At 46.9% G+C, this 19,799-nt stretch overlaps 2 protein-coding genes across 2 annotated transcripts; one reads left to right on the top strand and one right to left on the bottom strand.

The window, feature by feature from the left end:
• Positions 1–376: 376 nt before the first annotated feature.
• LOC118231941 (V-type proton ATPase subunit C 1-A-like) lies at positions 377–8,637 on the top strand. The gene is made up of 12 exons (XM_035426388.1): positions 377–505; positions 734–801; positions 1,748–1,833; positions 2,800–2,894; positions 3,308–3,399; positions 3,967–4,065; positions 4,607–4,675; positions 5,563–5,655; positions 6,359–6,446; positions 6,779–6,876; positions 7,302–7,431; positions 8,545–8,637. The coding sequence occupies exons 1-12, from the start codon at positions 377–379 to the stop codon at positions 8,635–8,637; spliced, it is 1,140 nt and encodes a 379-aa protein (XP_035282279.1).
• Positions 8,638–9,686: 1,049 nt separating this feature from the next.
• Positions 9,687–18,261, bottom strand: pdia6 (protein disulfide isomerase family A, member 6). Its single transcript, XM_035404863.1, has 13 exons — positions 18,105–18,261; positions 17,118–17,262; positions 16,360–16,417; positions 15,849–15,975; positions 14,814–14,920; positions 14,489–14,628; positions 13,935–14,049; positions 13,183–13,323; positions 12,861–12,945; positions 12,435–12,507; positions 11,305–11,463; positions 10,836–10,932; positions 9,687–10,484 (listed from the first exon to the last, which is right to left on the bottom strand). The coding sequence occupies exons 1-13, from the start codon at positions 18,118–18,120 to the stop codon at positions 10,416–10,418; spliced, it is 1,332 nt and encodes a 443-aa protein (XP_035260754.1). The 5' UTR covers positions 18,121–18,261; the 3' UTR covers positions 9,687–10,415.
• Between the last annotated feature and the right edge of the window lie 1,538 nt (positions 18,262–19,799).

The raw sequence follows: 19,799 nt of genomic DNA, 5'->3' as shown, positions 1-19,799 counted from the left end.
AATCTTATCAGTAAGCTGAGTTTTCTCTGTAGAATGTATGTTATAAACTGAAAGCATTTGTTAATTTGTTCTTAATGAGGGAAACAATGCTTCTGTGGAAGCGCTGTCATTAGAAATAGGGCATTCCTATTTTTCAGTTTTCATGTATAATCATATGGAAAAACTAAACTAGAAACTTGAACAGTGTCTCAGCGGAATTCAAGGAAATATTCTAATTATAATGAAGTCATGGATAGATGTCTGTTTTCAGAATTCTGGTTAAAAAAATATATATTTACCATTTTTTCCCTTCAGACTTTAGTGGCAGTGATTGAGCATAAAGCAGAAATTGGTGGCAGAAACCCAGTGAAGAGGGTGGGGGGGAGGGACGGGCATTATGGCGGAGTTCTGGCTGATCTCGGTCCCCCTTGACAAGACCAGCCTGCAGTCCCTGGAGAAACTGAACCGTGCTGTGTCCAAGACCAGGGTGGCCTCCAGCTTCAGGTTTCCTATCCCAGACCTGAAGGTACTGTTAATACTATCCATTTATACAGCTGGACATTTCCTGAAGCAATGGTGCTCAAGGGTGGCACAGGGTATAGTGTGTAAGGAGCTGGTCTTGTAGCCTAAAGGTCACGGGTTTGTACTACCTTGCTTGGTGGTAGTCAGCACAAATCATCATGAAGTTTGATCATATGTATACTGTCCTGAGTCCAGACTGCCCCGGTCAACAGGTGTCCCAATGTTCCAACAGGTGGGCACTCTGGATGTCCTACTTAGCGTCTCCGATGAGCTCACCAGATTGGATGCCTACACAGAGAGGTAGGAGACAGGGATTTGGGATAAAACTGTAGTCTGGATGTTGTGGTGCTTGCTTGTCCCTTTCCTGGTCTGTAATCCTTGTCCTGGCTGAGCGGGCATTGGTCCTGGTCCTCATAGACATTTGGTAGCTTGAAAATACAGACTCACCATGAAACTCCTCCTCATCATCATCATCATCATCATTATAAAAATAAATAAATAAGTATCAGTGCTATATTCTGTCCAGACCATTAAAAAAAGTTGGTGGCAAAAGATGATTTGGCTCTTCAGAACCAGGCCAATAGGATAAACACACCAGACATAGACACTGGTATGAGCCTTGCTTTGTCAAACAGTTGTCAGACGAGCAGGTCATTATCCTGCTCTTTGGCTCCACCCATAATAGTCCATGACCATCACAGCAGATTGGCTGTTCCACTCAGAGAACTGTGTACATCAGGCAAAACTGACCACCATAGGTGTCTTTGTGTGGATAGATTAGGGGTACCATAGAGTGTATACTCTGGGCAAACTGGACTGTCCAGCTCTGGTCTAGTGTATCTAGCCAGCAGCAGCAGTCAGTTGTAATTGATACACAGGGGTTACGCGACAGGTTACCTCGACTCATTTGCAGGAAGGAGAGGAGAGAGGAGAGGAAAGGGGAGCAGGCTGGTGTCAGGTCAGGCCCCATTATAGTGTTGGTTTCCTCATTAGAAGAATCCAGGGCTGGAGTCGAATCAACAGCAGGTATCTGGTGTGTTGGGTTTTTTTTTTTTTACCTGTGGTCAGGAGACACCTTCGCTTTCCCCGTGGAACAGCGTTTAGTGAGTCTGTTGCTTTGTGCTGTGCTTGTGCACATGTTTGTGTGCCATTTAGCATTTTGAGGTCCTTCTCCCTCCCCCCAACCCCAACCGTCTCCCCTCTTTCTCACTCTCTCTCTCTCTCTCCCCACCTCCATTCATCCTAGTGTTATCCAGAGGATCTGCCAGTGCATGTCGGAGGTGATGGAGCACTCCAGAGACAAGGTGCAGGAGAACACGCTGGCCAATGGAGGTGAGGCATGGCTGCATGGGTCACTCAATGGCGGGGAGGCCGGGGGGGGGGGGGGGAGGTCGCTGTTCAGGAACTCACAGCTCATTAGAACTGAAAAAAAAAACAGGGGAGCTGAACCATAGACAAGTATTGCGTTGAGCTCAACAGCCGCCTGTGAGTACTGTGAGTGCAAGCGGAACCTCTGCAGGCCAGTTTGGTTGCAGTGTTCCACGACATCACAAAATGTCATTACGGACACTAGGGAAAACGAGTTACATCACAACCGGCCAATCAGAGAGCGTTTTAAGCCTGAGGTTCACGGGGAGCAATCTTAGGACTCGTGTACATTCCTGTGAGGGACAGGGGTGACTGTACAAGGGCCTGCCTCTGTGATAGAGGGTGTGTGGGTATACTATGCATATTACGCACACTGGTTAGCCTGTAATACTGGCTCGGTCGAGCCGTTGGTCAAATTAAAGGCTTTTGTGACCTTTTCCCCCGTCAGAATCAAAGACGCACCAGAAAAGCGCCCAGTCGCCCGCTAAAGTTTACTGCCAGGCGCTGCTGGGTACCTTGGCTCACGTTACGGTTACTTTACTTGCATGCGTGTGCAGAGATTTTGTGTTTGTATTGAACCATGTCGCATGTGTGTGTGTGTGTGCGCATGTGTGAATGGGTGTGCATGTGTGTGTGTGTGTGTGTGTGTGTGTGTGCATGAGTGAATGGGTGTGCATGTGTGTATATGTGTGTGTGTGCATGGGTGTGCATGTGTTTGCATGTGTGCACGTGTGAATGGGTGTGCATGTGGGTGTGTGTGTGTGTGTATGTGTGCACATGTGTGAATGGGTGTGCATGTGTGTGTGTACGCATGTGTATGTGTGATGTTTGGTGTGGGCATGTTATGTTTTTTGGATTGTGTGGTAGTGTGTTACGTGCGCAGTGTTGCATTATTGTTCTTTCCTCCTGTGATGCTGTTCCTTCTCCCAGTGGATCTGACCAGTTATGTGACACACTTCCAATGGGACCGAGCCAAGTACTCCACCACCCTTCCCCTGAGAACCCTGACAGAGGTCATCTCCAAGGTAACGCCCTCTCTTCCTCATCTGACGACTGCACACCGATTGCTTACTGTAACTGTTTAGATGTGGAAAATGTATTCAGCATATGCCTTGTGCTGCCAGTGGAGCTTAGGGTACGGGTACATTTTTAATAGTTTACACTGTTTATGGGTACAGAGAGTGGTTATGAAGGTGTTATTAGAAATATCTATATGGAACTCTTAATCAAAAGGATGTGGATTTATGTCCTGTTAATAAAATAAATAGCACACCTCACTTGGAATCAAATTCCTCCTTTCCAACTGTGCATGCTTGTACAAATGTTTGCTTGTGTATGTATGCCATTGTATGCATGCGCTTGTGTATGTGTGTGGGAACATGTTTTGTGTGCACGTGTGTGTGTTTATGTATGGGGCATGTGTGTGTGTGTATCGCAGCAAGTCTTCCAGACAGAATCGGATCTGAAGTCTCGATCTGCGGCCTACAGTAATGTGACGTCCAGCCTACAGTGTTTAGAGCACAGGATAGAGTGAGTGTATCCCCTACCCCCTTCCCTCTCTGATCGCTGGTCCTTAGTCCCTGTTTCATATTACACAAGCTAACACACCTGCGTATTTCAGCGACTCAGTATTCCACCCTGTATTGTGACATAATGTATGTGTTCACTGTTCTGTGTTCCACATTCTGTTGTGCATTCTCATACGCATGTTCTCTTTTGCAGGTTCCATCTTTGAGCTTCGGCATTCTATAATTCATTCCGTGTTCTCTGTTTTGAGTTCCAAATTCTAATCGCAATATTTTTTCAGCTGCTCGATTCAGTATTTTTCTAATACTAAACACCAGCAAAAAGGTTCTTGCTTATAAGTTTATGTTGGCTAGAATAAAATCATTTCAGCATATACATTAGTAATAACAATGGCATAAATGGACTCTTCCATTTTAGCGTGAGCACTTTCTGGAAGACTGTCATTTCATGTCCTGGTTGGACCTAACAATTACATATATGACATACTGTATATGATCAGCTGTGCATCATGGTTGACAATAAGTGGTTGCCATAGCAGTGTGGTAACCATAGCTGCGTCCTGTCTCCCAGGGGGAGTCTTCATATTCGCACGCTGACAGACGTGGTGAAGAAAGAAGACCTGGTGCTCGGCTCAGAGTACCTGACCACTCTGCTGGTGGTGGTGTCCAGGTGAGCAGCGGGAAGATCGGCTCTGTCTCTCCGGCTGTCTGAACTGGGTCTAGCCTGACCTGGTGAGGCCTGGTCCAGTGCCGGATCGGACAAGAGTTCCAAAAAAACCAAGGCTGAAAAAATGCCAGCTCTCAGGTTCATGCAACAGGGAGAAGAAATGACCTTAAATCTGACCCCTGAGACCAGTACCGCTGGTTCACGTTCTTCTCCTCCAATAAGGGACTGATTTACACCCCGGGATACCAGATGTGTGAAATCTCTGACCAATCAGTGACATCAATCAATCAATTAGCATTCAGGTGGAAAATAAAAGCTGTAGCACTACTGTCCCTGTGTGCCAGATATGAGCATCCTTCATCTATAGGGATTCACAATAGACAGGTGGCAGGTGAAACTCATAGAAAAATGAAATTCTGCAGATCTTCACGGGGCTAGAGTTAGACAGCCTCACTTTTTACAGTGGGTGGGGGTACAATATTAACAATATTGCACAGTGCTCTCGATATATGTCTGTCTGCCTTTCTGTGTGTCATCCGAACAGGGAGAACTTTGCAGAGTGGGAGAGGACATACGAGTCTCTGACTGAGTTTGTGGTCCCTCGTTCCAGCAGGTGAGATCTCTTTAGTCCCGGGGTTGTCCTCCTTTTTCTGATCCTCGATCGGGCCCAAACAGATCCCGAACGGACCGACTGGATCAGGCTGGTCCAGGCTGGTCCCGGCTGGTCCCGGCTGCGCAGACGGAAGGGTCACCCTGAACAGATACGGACACGTGTAGGCCAACCGTTAGCCCTGTGCGTGACGGTCATCCTCCCCGGCAGTGTAAGGTTACCCCGTCCCGGGAAAGGAAGAGTGAGCGTGACCGTAGTCCTGGCAGTAACTGTGCCTCACGAACCCGCTCCTCTCTCTTTCACAGGGACCAGTGCGGAGCAGTGCAGAGCAGTGCAGACCAGTGCAGAGCAGGAAAACACAAATGGCCCCTCACTGGAAGCCAGACATTTAGCTCAGTTTCGCTTTAGTGTAAATTTAGTTCAGCTCAAGTTAACTTTAGTTTTGGCTTAATTTAAAGTTAGCAGAGCTTAGCTTAGTTTAGTTTAGCCTAGAGTATTTCATTTAACGTTCCACGGTTCGTTGTGCGATGATTGCACTGTATCATGTGTCTGACACTGCATACAGTGTTACCACGTAGGAAAATAAAGTGCTTTCAGTTTAAGTTTTAGTTGATTTCTTAGGGAATATGAGAACGGTTTAATTCAGGTAGACCCTACTGAATTTTTTCTACCTAAAAGTTTAGTAGAAAACATCCAGCATGAGATATTTGTGTTCTATGGGTGTAGTGGTTGTAGTGCTTACTAAGAGCAGCCTAGAAGCATGTTCTAGAAGCATACCGCCTTGGAATGTGTCACTGAAGGAAGAGGTTCTAGAAGCGTACCACCTTAGAATGTGTCACTGAAGCAAAGTCGAGGTGACAGCGACAGCATGTCTGTCAATTACCCTGCAGGAAGTTACTGGAGGAGACGGAGGGTGGGATTTTCACTGTCACCCTCTTCAAGAAGGCCGTCAGAGACTTCAAGGCCAAGGCCAGACAGCACAAGTAAGGCCCTGCATGAATTAGTGATCCTGCCAACTGCCAACAGCATTAAAAATGCAAGACGGCAAAGGATTTGATCAACCAAGGCCTAGTTTTCACTGGGGTGCAGCCCGGGCCTGTATCATGAATCAGGACTAATGAGATAAAGGTAAAAAAAAAACCCGGAACAGCTCATTTTACCTCAGTCCATGTCCAGATTTGGGTACCTGGGTTTTTCATGGCATTGCATAATGACAACATGGCACCTACGCAGACCTTGTTTCCAAGGCAACCATTTTTGTACATTTTGTGTTCCCAGACTGTGTCCCCCAGTCTTGCCCAGTAGCTGATGGCCACTTAAACCTTTCAACAGCTTAGAACTATAGGGTTCTATGGGTTCTATGTCTATAGGCTTTGTCAAAAACTTATTAACATGGGAACATCCTTTTTTTTTCATTCTGTACTAAGACCAGAAATTGCTTAAATGGAAAACAAACATAGATTAAAAAAAAAAATTCCATAACAATTCCATAATTCCAAAGCTTGATATCTCAAAGTTATGCTATTGTATCTGCTGATGGAATCCCATAATTCCAGTCTCTCCACGGTGCACCGCTATAGAGATGGTTCTGTACTCAGTAGTGTACTGTGTACACGGTAACATAGGTGGACGCAAACGAATTTAAGAGCCGTCTCTCATTCACCCGGTGACCGAACTGTGCTGCAGGTTCACGGTGCGAGAGTTCAGCTTCGAGGAGTCCCAGAAGCAGGAAGAGGAAATGACCCGGCTCCACGCCAATAAGAAGGAGCAGTATGTGAGTGGACAAGAATCCCGCCTAACCCTAACCCTAACCCTAACCCAAATCTAAACCCTGAATTTCACATACAGCATGTCCTTTGTCTTCAGTGCCCTGTTACCCAGGAAAAGTCTTCACTGATACTTACAAATAAGAATTAAGAAAATAATATTGTCATCAATTAATTGTTTCTATGTGTTGTAACCGTTTCATAGAAGCAATACAGCACTCCAAGCCGTGCTGTATTGTGAATGCTGTCATGGCTACAGGGACACATGATACAGCACGGCTTCCGGGTGCCGTGTTGCTTAAATCTGTGTTTGACGTGCCTGCGTTCTTCCAACTGTCAGGGGACCTTCGTACGCTGGCTCAAGGTGAACTTCAGCGAGGTGTTCATGGCCTGGATCCACGTCAAGGCGCTCCGGGTGTTTGTGGAATCCGTGCTGAGGTGACTCCACACTGGCTGTCAATCGTTGGCCATTTTGCACACTGCATCAGGAAGGTCTAGCCACAAAGGCCTGCGATTGGTCAGGCATGTCAACCCATGGTTTGTGAGTGGTTAGCCAAGCTAACCCATGGTCTGCGATTGGTCAGGCATGTCAACCCATGGTTTGTGAGTGGTTAGCCAAGCTAACCCATGGTCTGCGATTGGTCAGGCACATTAACCCATGGTCTGTGATTGGTGAGCTGTGCTAATCCATGATCTGGAATTGGTTGGCCAAACTAATCCATGATCTGTGACTGGTTAGCTGAGCTACACCATGGTCTGCTATTGGTCTGGCCCCTTAACCCATGGTCTGCGATCCGTTATCCGTGCTAATATGTGGTCTGCGATTGGTTAGCCCAGCTAATCCGTGGTCTGTGATTGGTCAGGTACGGTCTCCCGGTGAACTTTCAGACTGTTCTTCTGCAGCCAGACAGGAAGCGGAGCAAACACCTGAGAGAGCTGCTGGACTCCCTGTACACCCACCTGGACAGTGCTGGTGCAGCCAGTAAGCCTGACGTAAGACACACCCCTCTAACAGCTTTTTCTGATTGATTTATTGATTGATTGACTTAATTAATTTATTGACATAAGGGAAAGAAGCATGAATAGGCTTATATCGAGAACTCATTCCAACATGACATAATCAAATGGATCAAATGGAAAAAAAAGTTGACAGCTATCAGTTCTTTTATATTTTTTACTTACGTCAACGGAGATCACAGCATAGAAAGTCCCAGGGTGGGGAATCGAACCCACAGGCACTGGAGCATACCAATATGGGCTTGTGAGCTGGTCACCCTACGGACTCTCCATGAAATCATCGATAAATTATGTGTTCATAACAACTAAATGAACTTAAGGAAAATAGAAGTACAAAAGAAGAACAAAGAAGACAAAAAATAAGAATGACAAATTAAAATATGCACAGAGCACTTAAACTTTGAGCAAATGTACAAAGTTTTGCTTTGCATGCATCTGACATCCACAATTACCCATAGTAGCAGAGCTGAACTTTTCCTCATAATTATTATATGGAAAATTATTATAAATTATACGACTGGAATATTTGACTGCACAAAATGTGACCTCATACCACATTCTGAACATTTTTTTACTAACTGTAAAAAATCTTTACAGTTACATTACAGACATTTACTAGATCCTCTTGTGCAGAGAGACTTACAAAACTTTCATTGTTTGCATACAATCCCTTCATACAGTTGTACTCAGATCTGACCCTCGAGTCCAGTAGCGCTGCTGGTTTTCAATGCTGTGATCAGACTGATTTAAACCTCATGCACCGGGTAACTGTAATCTCTGGCCAATCAGAGACATTACTGGACTAGGCAGTACTACTGATCTTTCACAGTGGCATGGATACTCAAATCTGGTCCTTGAATCCGGCTCTGGTTTTCGTTTCTCCCGGGTAATTAGCTGAACAATTAAGTGCTACTGATTGGCCAGTCTGTGTTCAGACCAGGTAGGGAGGGTGGCAGTTCCCTGCCGTCGAGGACCGAGACCCAAGTAACAAGGGCACTAATGTTACCAGGGGCTAGATCTGAGCACCTCTGTGGTACAGGATGTGCACTTTTAAAGCATTGCGGTGTTCTGTCTCCCCCTATCTGCCAGGTGGGGTTGGACATCCCTGATATGAGCATGGCACCCCAAGAGTACTACTCTTACATCTTTTACAAGATCAACATCAACTTGCTGACCAGCTAGGCACCCTAACCCCTACCCCAACCCCAACCACCACCCCCCCCCCCCCCCCAACACAGCAGAACAAATCCCTTTAAACAGATATGAAATGTTGTGCTTGGTCACGATTCATGAAACAAGACTAGGTTTTTACAAAATAAAATAAAATGGAAATGGATGCTTGTACTGGATATATTTTTGAGGCATTTGATCTGTGCAGCAGCAGGAGTCCGTCTCCGGCGAACTGTTTAGTGGGGCCATGTTAGAGAGCTGTCTGTTGAGTCACTGGCCTACTCGCAGAAAACAGACTCCACATCTCCTCACAGACAGCCATCCACCCCCGTGAGTCACACCAGGGGCCCTAACCACTCCAGACTCAAGACTGCATCAAGATTGTGAGTTTAGGGCTATAAACACCAACATGTTTATTGTTTATTTTTACTTTTTTTTTTGTAACCTAGTGAAAATTATTTATTTTTTCCTGGGTATTTAGACTGAAATGGCTAAATGCAGTTTGGAGAAATGAGGCGCTGTAAATAAAGTGAATGGAAACGCATTTTCTGTTTTGACGCTTCTGCTTTCGTCATCGCCCGTCTGGATTTCCGTGCCGTCGTCAGAGGTCCCAAAAGCAGTTCCAAGGCCCAAGGACCCCCCATTAGGGAGAGAGAAAGAATTTGAGTAGGGGTGGTTCATGCCTGTAAATCAGAGCTGGAAAGGCCAGAGGTCAGAACGTATAAGTCCTGCAGTGGGTTTCTTCCACACGTGAACTCAGCCTGCTGACTTCACTGATTAGTTCTACCTTTCAGTTAACACATTTCCTGTGTGTACGCACATAGGCATGAATGCACACACACACACACACACACACACACACACGGCCATTGGTACACATTTAAGAAATGGACAGCTTCCACAGCTCTTACCTGCCCCAATTTATGCCGTAGCAGCCATTGTGGCTCTACGACTCGAGCCAAGATGGCAGATCATAGCCCCATTAACTGAGTGATAATTTTGGTTTGGCCTAATACTTAATTTCCTGATTAAAAAACTGAGTTAAAAAAATCCAGCCATGGTACTGTTTTTCCAAAAAACATTTTATTCCCACAATCAAAATTAAGAGCTGAGTATGAAAAATAATATACAAGACAAATACCAATTTTTTTCCCCAATAATTATTACCTCCTCCCTCAGTGAAAGCACACAGATGACATTGACTTGTACTTCTCGGCTAAATTACAGCAGGATGCGAACATGGAAAAAAAATAAAAATAAAATAACATCAATATTGATAATAAGACCAAATTTCACATTATATGAACCGAACCACTGGGGAATGAGGTCATGGGTGGGCGGAGACCCCAGACGTGTCTGAAATCTGATCACGCAGAAAAGATCCACTGGCTTTGACTGCGCGAGGGGGGGTGGGTGGGTGGGGGGGGGGGGCCAGGCATCCGGTCCATCCGTTACGGACCAATCGGTCGGCAGCCTGACCGCTTGCCCGGGGATGGACTGTGTTGAAGCCCCGCCCCCTCCAGCACATAAGCCCCGCCTCCCGATTTCTAGACAGGGCAATGTGTAAAGCTTTGGGAGCGTTTTTTTTTTTCCTTCTTTAGTTCTTAAAATAGAAATAAAAATAAAATCAAACAAAACAAACAAACAAACAAAAAAAAAAAAAAAGCCCTAGAGTGTCCTGGTTTTCACCTCTTCCACAGGAGAGGAGACAGGGGGGGAGAAGGGGGCTGAACGGGGCTTAAACTGCGCCCGTGCCACCGGGATGGGGTGGAGGGTGACCGTCGACGGACTCACAACTCGTCCTTCTCCAGGTCATCCAACTCCACATCGCTCAGGTCGATGTCATCCTCCATTGGCAGCTGAGGCGGGGGGGGGGGGAAAGAGAGAGAAAGAAAGAAAGAGTGAGTGAACAAAAAAAAAACGAAAAGATGGACAGAAAGAGCAAGTAGCGGGAGTGTTCCATGAGTTTGCAGAACTTAGGTGGCCAAGTCGAGGCCTGAAGCCACCGACGGCCGATTTTCAGCCACAGCGAGGTTAGCACACCGAGCAACAACAGAAATAATACGGCCTGTATAAATGACAACACGCTATTATGTAACCCCATAAGCGGTGTGCTGGCTGCACGTGTTAATATTAGCTCCTAAGTATTCATTAAATTATATGTTCTATCAATCCATCCATCCATCCATCCATCCGCCCACAATACCCACCTCTCCGTCCTTGCCGTCCCAGGGTTCCACGGCGTGGATTTTGGGCAGTGCCCCTCCCCCGACTGTCGCAGTAGAGCCACGCCCCACGGAAAGGTCCCTGTAAGGGGGGGGGGGGGGGGGGGAGACGAGCGGCATTTAAATCTCAGAAAACCCACGGTGCCTGTCACACTTTTACCGCACGAATCCCGCGACCTTGAAAGTGACAGTCAGTTTCCACAGTCAGTTTACACTGTGGGCGTGGTTAGCGGCTTTGCAGGTGCCCATTGGCGATAACTGCCTACAGATGCCCAAGACCATGAACGTGTAACCTTATTGACCTCATCATACACATATAAGCAAATGCTCATGCTCACTTGTACAGAAGACTACATGTCCCATCATGCCTTTCCAGAAGCCATAAGGGAATTTCCTGTAAGTAAGCCCCACAAGAAACACTAATAAAAAAGTGCGTGAAGGCGGAGTGCTGCACCTGAGGAACTCGTGAATGCCCGTCTCGCTGAAGGAGCCTTTGAGCAGGGCGAACTTCATCTTGCGAGCGTTGATGGCTGCCATGGCGGGATAGCCAAACCCGCCGATGCCCAGAGCGCTCTCCAGTTCCATCTGAGCGCCTGCCTCTGTCCACAGCCATCTGCAGAGGCACAGACACCAAGATACTGACCCCACAAACCTCAGCCTTTGAGCTACTGACCCCAAACATCTCAGCCTTTGAGCTACTGACCCTGTACATCTCAGCCTTTGAGCTACTGACCCCGTACATCTCAGCCTTTGAGCTACTGACCCCGTACATCTCAGCCTTTGAGCTACTGACCCCATACACCTCAGCCTTTGAGCTACTGACCCCGTACATCTCAGCCTTTGAGCTACTGACCCCAAACATCTCAGCCTTTGAGAAACTGACCCCAAACATCTGTCTGAGCTACTGACCCCAAACATCTCAGCCTTTGAGCTACTGACCCCATACATCTCAGCCTTTGAGCTACTGACCCTGTACATCTCAGCCGTTGAGCTACTGACCCTGTACATCTCAGCCGTTGAGCTACTGACCCCGTACATCTCAGCCTTTGAGCTACTGACCCCATACACCTCAGCCTTTGAGCTACTGACCCCGTACATCTCAGCCTTTGAGCTACTGACCCCAAACATCTCAGCCTTTGAGCAACTGACCCCAAACATCTGTCTGAGCTACTGACCCCAAACATCTCAGCCTTTGAGCTACTGACCCCATACATCTCAGCCTTTGAGCTACTGACCCCAAACATCTGTCTTTGAGCTACTGACCCCAAACATCTCAGCCTTTGAGCTACTGACCCTGTATATCTCAGCCGTTGAGCTACTGACCCTGTTCGTCTCAGCCTTTGATCTAAACTCATACACCTCATTACTAGGCTACTGACTAAGTCATCTGCACACACACACATACTGACCTACTGACCCTCGGCCATCTGCAGACGCACATTGAGCTACTGACCCAACATCACACACACCAACACAACCTCAACCTCCCCACAACCTGTGCTACCGACTACTGCTGATCTACTGACCGCAGTGCACCCCAGTACAGCAGTACAGACCCCAGTACACCCACGCCGCACTGCTCACCCCCATATCTTCTTCTTGTACTTCTCAGCCATTTTCATCATCACTTCCAGGTAGGCGTTCCTTCCGGAAGCACCTGTCAACAGGAGCCATGAGAAACAAGTTCACACCGACAACTTTACACCAATCCTGGTCCTGGAGTTCTAACTGTCCTGTGGGTTTTCACTCCAACACTAACAAAAGCACACCTCATTCAACAGCTAGAGATCTCGATGAGTTGCAAATTAGTAGAATCAGATGTGCCAAATTAGGGGTGAAATGAAAACCTACAGATGGTGTACAGGAAGAGCGGTTGGGCAGCCAGGCGGAGAGAGTTTCGTTTTAAGCCGAGTTTGACACACGTGCGTGTGTGTGGTGCAGCCCAACAGGAGAAACACAGAGACTGTGTAAAACTGCGTTAGGCAGGGCCGAGCGTGGCACAGTCGTTACCTGTGTCCAGGATGTGTGGGAGCACAGAGATTATGCACAGCTGGTAGTCTTCGCAGGTCTTCTTCAGGACGTCTTCGTTTAAGATCTGAGAGACACAAGGTACGGCCAGGGTCAGCATTGGAGGTTTTTCCAGCCGAAACGCAAACTTTTACAAAAGAAATGTTTGTTTCTGCATATTGATGAAAACAGACCGTTTAAAAGAAGACACCAGTGTGTAAGGGGTTACGCGTTATTATTCGGCTGTGGTCGGACCACCCTGGGGAAACCCCAGGACCCCCCCAGGGAACCCCCAGACCCTCCCCCCGGGGGGCCTCTGCCTCACCTCCAGCAGCTCGGGCGGGGGCGCGTTTGAGGAGAAGAGGTCCAGGGCGCGGGCCACAATGTCGGATCGGGTCCGGCCGCCCTCGTAGTCCGCCGGCTCCTCCCCCTTCTGGAAGACCTTTATGGTGGGGAACCCACGGATCTGCGGGGTCGGGAGTGGCACAGCGGTTAGGGGTTGCAGGCTCGAATCCCACCACGTCGCGCGTCGCCGAGCTCAGTGGCCGTGCCGATCCTTCACGCATCGCTGTGCTCAGTGCAAAAGGACGTGGGAAAAGAGTCCAACGAGCAAAATAACTTTAAACGGTAACTGATACCATTTTTAACCGTAAAAAAACAAGATAACCCGGCATCGCTCCCGCATCCCACAATCGGTCGCTTGTGGGCGTTTTCTTTTTTTAAAACAGCATGAAATGTATATCGATCGTATATTTTGGAAATGCCCACAGAGCAATAATTAATCAATGGGGAAATAACATTTGAAATCGGAGACAGTTCACACGTCGGATCTGATTGGCTATTGCTCCATGTTCCCCCATCCTTCCGGTCGCCACCCAAATCGAAGACGACCGCTTCAATCCCGCTGTTTCCCGCTATAGCGGCCCCCCTTGCTGCGACGCTCCGCACTGCAGCTCGCAGTTGCGCGCTGTTCAGAATTTCAGGACCGCGACGACCCCTGAAATGGACCGTAGCTGGAAGCGCGCGGTCGTCGGCGCACTGGCGTAGGGCAGGCTGTTCCCCGGGCGCGGCGCTCACCCCGTAGCGGCTGGCCAGGCCCTGGTGCACGGTGGCGTCCACGGCCCCCAGGCGGATCTTGCCCTTGGTCTGCTCCTTCACCTCGGTGGCCGCGGCCGCCCACTCGGGCTCCAGGCTGTGGGCGGAGACACCAGACAGAACGGACCGTTATATATATCCTATATCACCATGGCAACCGTCCGAAGCGATGGCGGAGCTTACATTTTAAATGCCACCCATTTTATACAGCTCGGGACTGTATCATGAGATTTGAACCTGCAAGCCCAGCTCCTTAATCGTTATGGGATTACCAGTATAACTTCTACAGGCCCACCACTACAGACCTACAACCATGTTCATCATTTTGTTCAGATATCTGCCTAAGAAGCAGCAGGAAAAAAAAGGTTTCAGCATAGTAGAAAATATGGCTCGAGATTAAGATCAGACTCATGTCCCCTACAGAGGGGGGATGGGAATTTATAGACTATACCCACTAAAAATGTTTTCAGTTATTATGTTGCGGCTGTAATCGTACAGTGCGATGAAAAGGTGTCGCCATGACGCGGTGAGCTTACTTCTTGCAGTGGCCACACCAGGGAGCGAAGAACTCCACCAGCCAGACCTCCTCGCTGTTCAGGACCGTGCTGTCAAAGTTGTCGTCCGTGAGCTCCACCACGTCTTTCTTACTTCCTCCTCCTCCGCCGCCGCCACCGCCCTGAAAAACGCACGATCGTCACACAACGCCGCACACAACCCCTCAGCTCACCGCTACGCCGCCCGCATCGCGACCACGGTGGTTCTGTCGCGGTCGGAATGAGACCGCGCGTGGCGTCTGTTTCCCCCCCCCCTCGACCGCGAGAGCGAGAGGAGGGGAACGGGGGGGGGGGGGGAGCTCCGCACCTGTCGGCCTTGCTCAGAGCCCCCGGTCTTCCCGGCCATCCGGTCCTTCACCAGGGAGCGCAGGGCGTTCACGGCCCCGTCAACGATGGCCTGACTGCTGCGAGCGCCTGCGAGAGAGAGAGAGAGAGAGAGAGAGAGAGAGAGAAATCAAAAAAGACAGAGGCAGAGCTACACTCTCTCACAACATGTGGAAAATACCTGGACACACGGCAAAAGTTCTACCAGAAATTCACAAAAATATGCCCTGAATTTGAATGAATTCTAAATGACGACCAAAAGCTCCCCTATTTATTAGGAGAACACAAAAAATGCATCAGACTAGCGGTAAATTACATCACAGCTTGCCATACACAGAGGGACAACCAGTGAGCCTATTTGGGTAAGCCTGTATGTCTGTAAACTGTATGTCCATGTATATGTTCAATGGTGTATGTTCTTTATATGTTCTTTTCTGTGCTTTGGCAACATAAGTTGTATCTTTTCATGCCAATAAAGCATTTTGAATTGAATTGAAAGAGAGAGAGAGAGATTATTAGAGAGAGAGAGACAGTGTGAATAAGAGAGAGAGAGAATATTAGAGAGAGAGAGTGTGAATAAGAGAAGGAGTGTGAAAGAGAGAGAATATGAGAGTGTGAGAGAAAAATTAGAGGTGGGGGGGGGTTGGAGAGAGACAGAGGCAGAAGTTCGGGTCAAACAGAGACAGGAAGTCCGGGGGAGGGGCATAAGCAGCATAGGACAGAATACAGGAAGGCGGTAATCAATATGAGACTGAGAGAAATGAGTCACGCCCGGGGTCACGCAAACAAAGACGCCTTCGCCAACGAGGACAGGGAGAAGAGGGGCGTCAAAAAAAAAAAGGTGGACAAACAGAAAGAAAAGTAGTCCTTCACACCCCCCCCCCCACCCGCCAAAAAAAAAAAAAGTTTACAAAGACCACCATTCTAGCACATTGCAGCCATTTAGCTGTTCAGGCCCACTTCAAACTGTCCTGCGTACCTCTTTTCACAAAGACAGAGCGACTCAGGCCCACGTTACCTTGGTAGTCCTCGGGCTTGTTCTTGTTGGCTCCGAAGATCTTGATGGTGGGGAAGCCCCTGATGCCATACTGGCCGCCAAGCGACTTGTGCTGGTCAGCGTCGACCGCACCCACCTTCACCACGCCCTGACGGATATGACCGACAAAGTTACGGTTACCTTCGGTCACCTCAACGGTGCGTCCGCGTTCGTTTCATCATCACATCAGTCACGCCCACGTCTCTGCCACCGTCATCTCAATGCTGCACCAGTGACTTAGATTGTATCCAATTATACAGCTGGATATATACTGGAGCAATGCAGGTTAAGTACCTTGCTCAAGGGTACACGGTCCTGCCGGGGAATCGAACCTGCAACCTCTAGGTTACAAGACCAACACCTTAGCCATTATACTACACTGCCTCCCCCATTTAGCTACTGCAAGGTGTTTACTGGTGTCTACAAGGTTAAAGTGCGGCATATGTATTAGGCCCAGGTCCTCAGGCCTGACCCTGATCTAGGCACAGTTTACCTTTAAGGCTGTGGCAACTTTCTTCCAATCAGCTGTCAGCCTCTGGCAGTGGCCACACCTGCGGGAACAAACTCACTGTGTTCACTGTCAGCACAGCACCACGCAAACAGGAACAAAGTTATACAAGGAATCGGGCAACCCCATCACAGTCAGCTCTCCAAGTGAGACAGACCGCCATTGTATAGGCACAGGCATATTAACTGTAACAATGAGGAAATAAGACAGTCTAAAATTGCCAAAACTGTATGCAGCCACTGTCCTAGAATAAATTGCTGTTGCGGAACCATAAACGACTGTTGCGGAAGTACCAGTGAGCATCTTTTCAGGATAACTCTATTCTTGCAATCAAAAAAATTGCTGGGCATGTGCACAAGATCAAATGTAGACAAATTTAGGTGTATTATTGGATGCACCCTAAATCAAATACTCATAGAATATTGGCTATCAGTCAATATCGTATCACATTGTATGAGATGTGGGTTTTTTCGCAATGGAAGCCAGTTTGGTGAGGCTGGATATTGACGTCACGTCACATATCGGTAGTGGGAAAACTGCGAGGCAAATAGAGTCGGGCCCACAATGTGTCCTACGGAGTAGTCGCGATACTCCGTAAGATGTCGGAACAAGTATCCCCTATCAATGTCCTAATCTTATCCATTTGATCTAAAAGACGAGGCTGATCCTAGATCATCAGCCTTTCTCTGATACGCGTTATGGGCATAGGACCTGAATTCGTAGGGCACAGCTGGAGGACTCACCACGGTGCGTAAAACTCGATAAGCCACAAACTGTCGCTCTGTATAACCTCGCGGTTGAAGTTGGAGGGGTTGAGTTCCACCACGTCGTCGCTTGAAGAGTAGAACCCGTGTACTGTGAGTACTAACGTACACGCTAATGTACCGGCTGGACACCGGCAAAGAAAAGCACAGAAGAGCACATCAGTGTAGGGAAAACAGTCGGCAGTATCATGGAGTTGCAGCCAAATCAACAGCCAACACTTTACAAACTAACGTCACGGTCATATGGAATGAACACGATTCCGTATGTAAAAGCATTGTTCTTTAAACTGCAGCTAATGCTCGCTCCTGAGGTAAAACACAACGGAATAATCATTTTAAACAACAGTATGATGGCACGTTTGCTTTCCAACCGTCTGTTCTTGAGGTAACGTTCAGCCGTAGTATCCGACATGCTAGCGAATGTTATCTGTCGTTATATCATGTGATTGTTAGCTAGCTGTATTACCAAACTTACCTAGCCGATTATCGCCCAAGTTCAGCTTGGATCAAGCCTAAGATAGTAGATGTCTAGCAAGTAGCCAGCTAACTTAAACACAATAAACCCACTACGTTCAGAAGAAACACATCTTCGGTTCTTACATTCAGGCCTGTAAACTGGCTATTCATATGTTCAGCCGGCATAGCTGTTCAACTTTTTCCCACTGTTGCATGACTAGATAACAGTGTAGTCAAGTAGCTGGCTCTGTGGTTAGCAACACAGTTAGCCTACTACATTATCTGTCTTCATTTATTTCAATTCATGAATAAATTAAGCTGAACTCCTGGACATTCAAAAGGCCACAAGCTGCAAGACTGGTTAATAATTTTTAGAAGGTGATGCTAACGTTAACGTTACTGGTAATAGTCATCCAGCAAACAGTGGCTTGCGAGAAAGCGAACTGTAATTGTTTTCTGCAAATGAATATTAAAACAACGTCTAAAATATATGGATTTTAAATACCTTACCTAATATACCCTTCATACTCGCTCTTGATTTCCAACAGCTTTGTGCTCCAGAACCAACGGTACACCTTCAGAACCACGACACATGCAGCGGGCACAGTCGCTAAAGGAACACCAAATCTTGCCGTGGCTTGAGGTGATTGGCCGCAAGTCGGCGATGCCGCGTCGTGGCCAATAGGAGCTCGCCGTGTAGCTCCACGCTGGCTGAGTGGCGTGGAGAGCCGTCAGTGGAAGACTAGGAAACGGGGCGGGCGACGTTATGACTGAAAGATGGAGGAATCATACAATATTTACCCTGGCTGCACTTTAAAATCCATTTAGAGAGACAAGCAGTTATGTGCAGTAATATTATTATTATTATTTATATCCAGCACTTATTAACAGACAATTGACTGAGCTAATTCCAGCATTTGAAACTCTTACACTGAATAAAATATGAATATTTATAAAAGAAGCTAGGCAGACAGGCACTCACATTTTACTGATGTCCTTTCTTACTTCGTCATAACAAGGGTTGCATTAGCTCTCTGCATTGCCAGGATTCTATGGGGTGTTGTAAAAATATAACTCTACACTAGAGAGCTACCATTTCCATTTATTCACACAGTCAGGACGTGTAACATATCTGCAGTAACATCAGTGGAAAGGGCATTAATGCTGCATCTCTCATATGTTAACAGTAGCCGAGATTACTTGGTAAGACTGAGGGTGCATGGGCAGGGCAAAGCCTGAACTAGGCCATGATAGATTGCATTCCAAAAGCCTACTATTAAAAGGGTTAAAAAACACAGTTACAACACCATATTTAAGCACATATAAAATACATCCTGTTTCGAGTTTGGGCCCACCCCATATTGGGCTGCAGCTGTCAACAGTAGGCCTACATCAAGCCGTGGAACGCCTATTAAGGACTCATACGATTTGAGAACAAGACAGGACATTATTTTTCGCTGTTAATGGGACGGCATTGCTCAAAGCAAGACTATAAACCTGTTCAAATATATTACGTTGAAACATTTAAAAAATGCACACCCATACCTTTCTGAAATAGTAGGAGTAAAGTGTTCCTGAGTTTTTCTTCCAATGTATGAATCCTCATCAGGTTTATCTGTGAGTTACTTCAGTTACTATAGTTTTTGCCTTCTTGTTTTTATGATACAGCATTCAGTGGCATTAGACAAGTTTAAAAGGCAGGACTTATTTTTATTAACTTTTCTTAATGTGTCTGGCTTTTGTCTGAAACTTAGAATGAGTTAAAAACATTCACTTTGAGAAAAAAATTATATAAATGGTTGAAAAGAAAACAGATTATAAATAGTTTGATAAACCCCATTTCCTTGAAGTGATGGTTCGTTTTTCTAGGTTTGTCTAAAGTAGGCCGTGGCCACTTTTTAACTATGGCTTACCGGTTGCCTTTTCATATTGCGTCTTTAATGACAGATAGGTAAATCCATTGCGACTATATTTGGTTAATAATGCCCCACACACATAAACTGAAAAAATATCTTCATAACTCTAGCCCAAGAACAATTCTGAGTGGTGTGTGTATTGCCCTTAGAAACCCATTAAAGAGATTCGTTTTTATGTCACCACAAATCTTTCCAGTTGCTGAGAACTTTACTCTTCAGAATGTCATAATTTTGGAAAAAATGGAATGCAAATCTAAACATAAAGTACTAGGTTTTACAATAAGGGATT

This window comes from Anguilla anguilla, chromosome 1 (assembly GCF_013347855.1).
Source record: "Anguilla anguilla isolate fAngAng1 chromosome 1, fAngAng1.pri, whole genome shotgun sequence".
In the NCBI taxonomy this organism is placed as follows: domain Eukaryota; kingdom Metazoa; phylum Chordata; class Actinopteri; order Anguilliformes; family Anguillidae; genus Anguilla; species Anguilla anguilla.
Note: the sequence above shows the minus strand (reverse complement) of the source record. Positions and strands in the feature narration are given on the sequence as shown.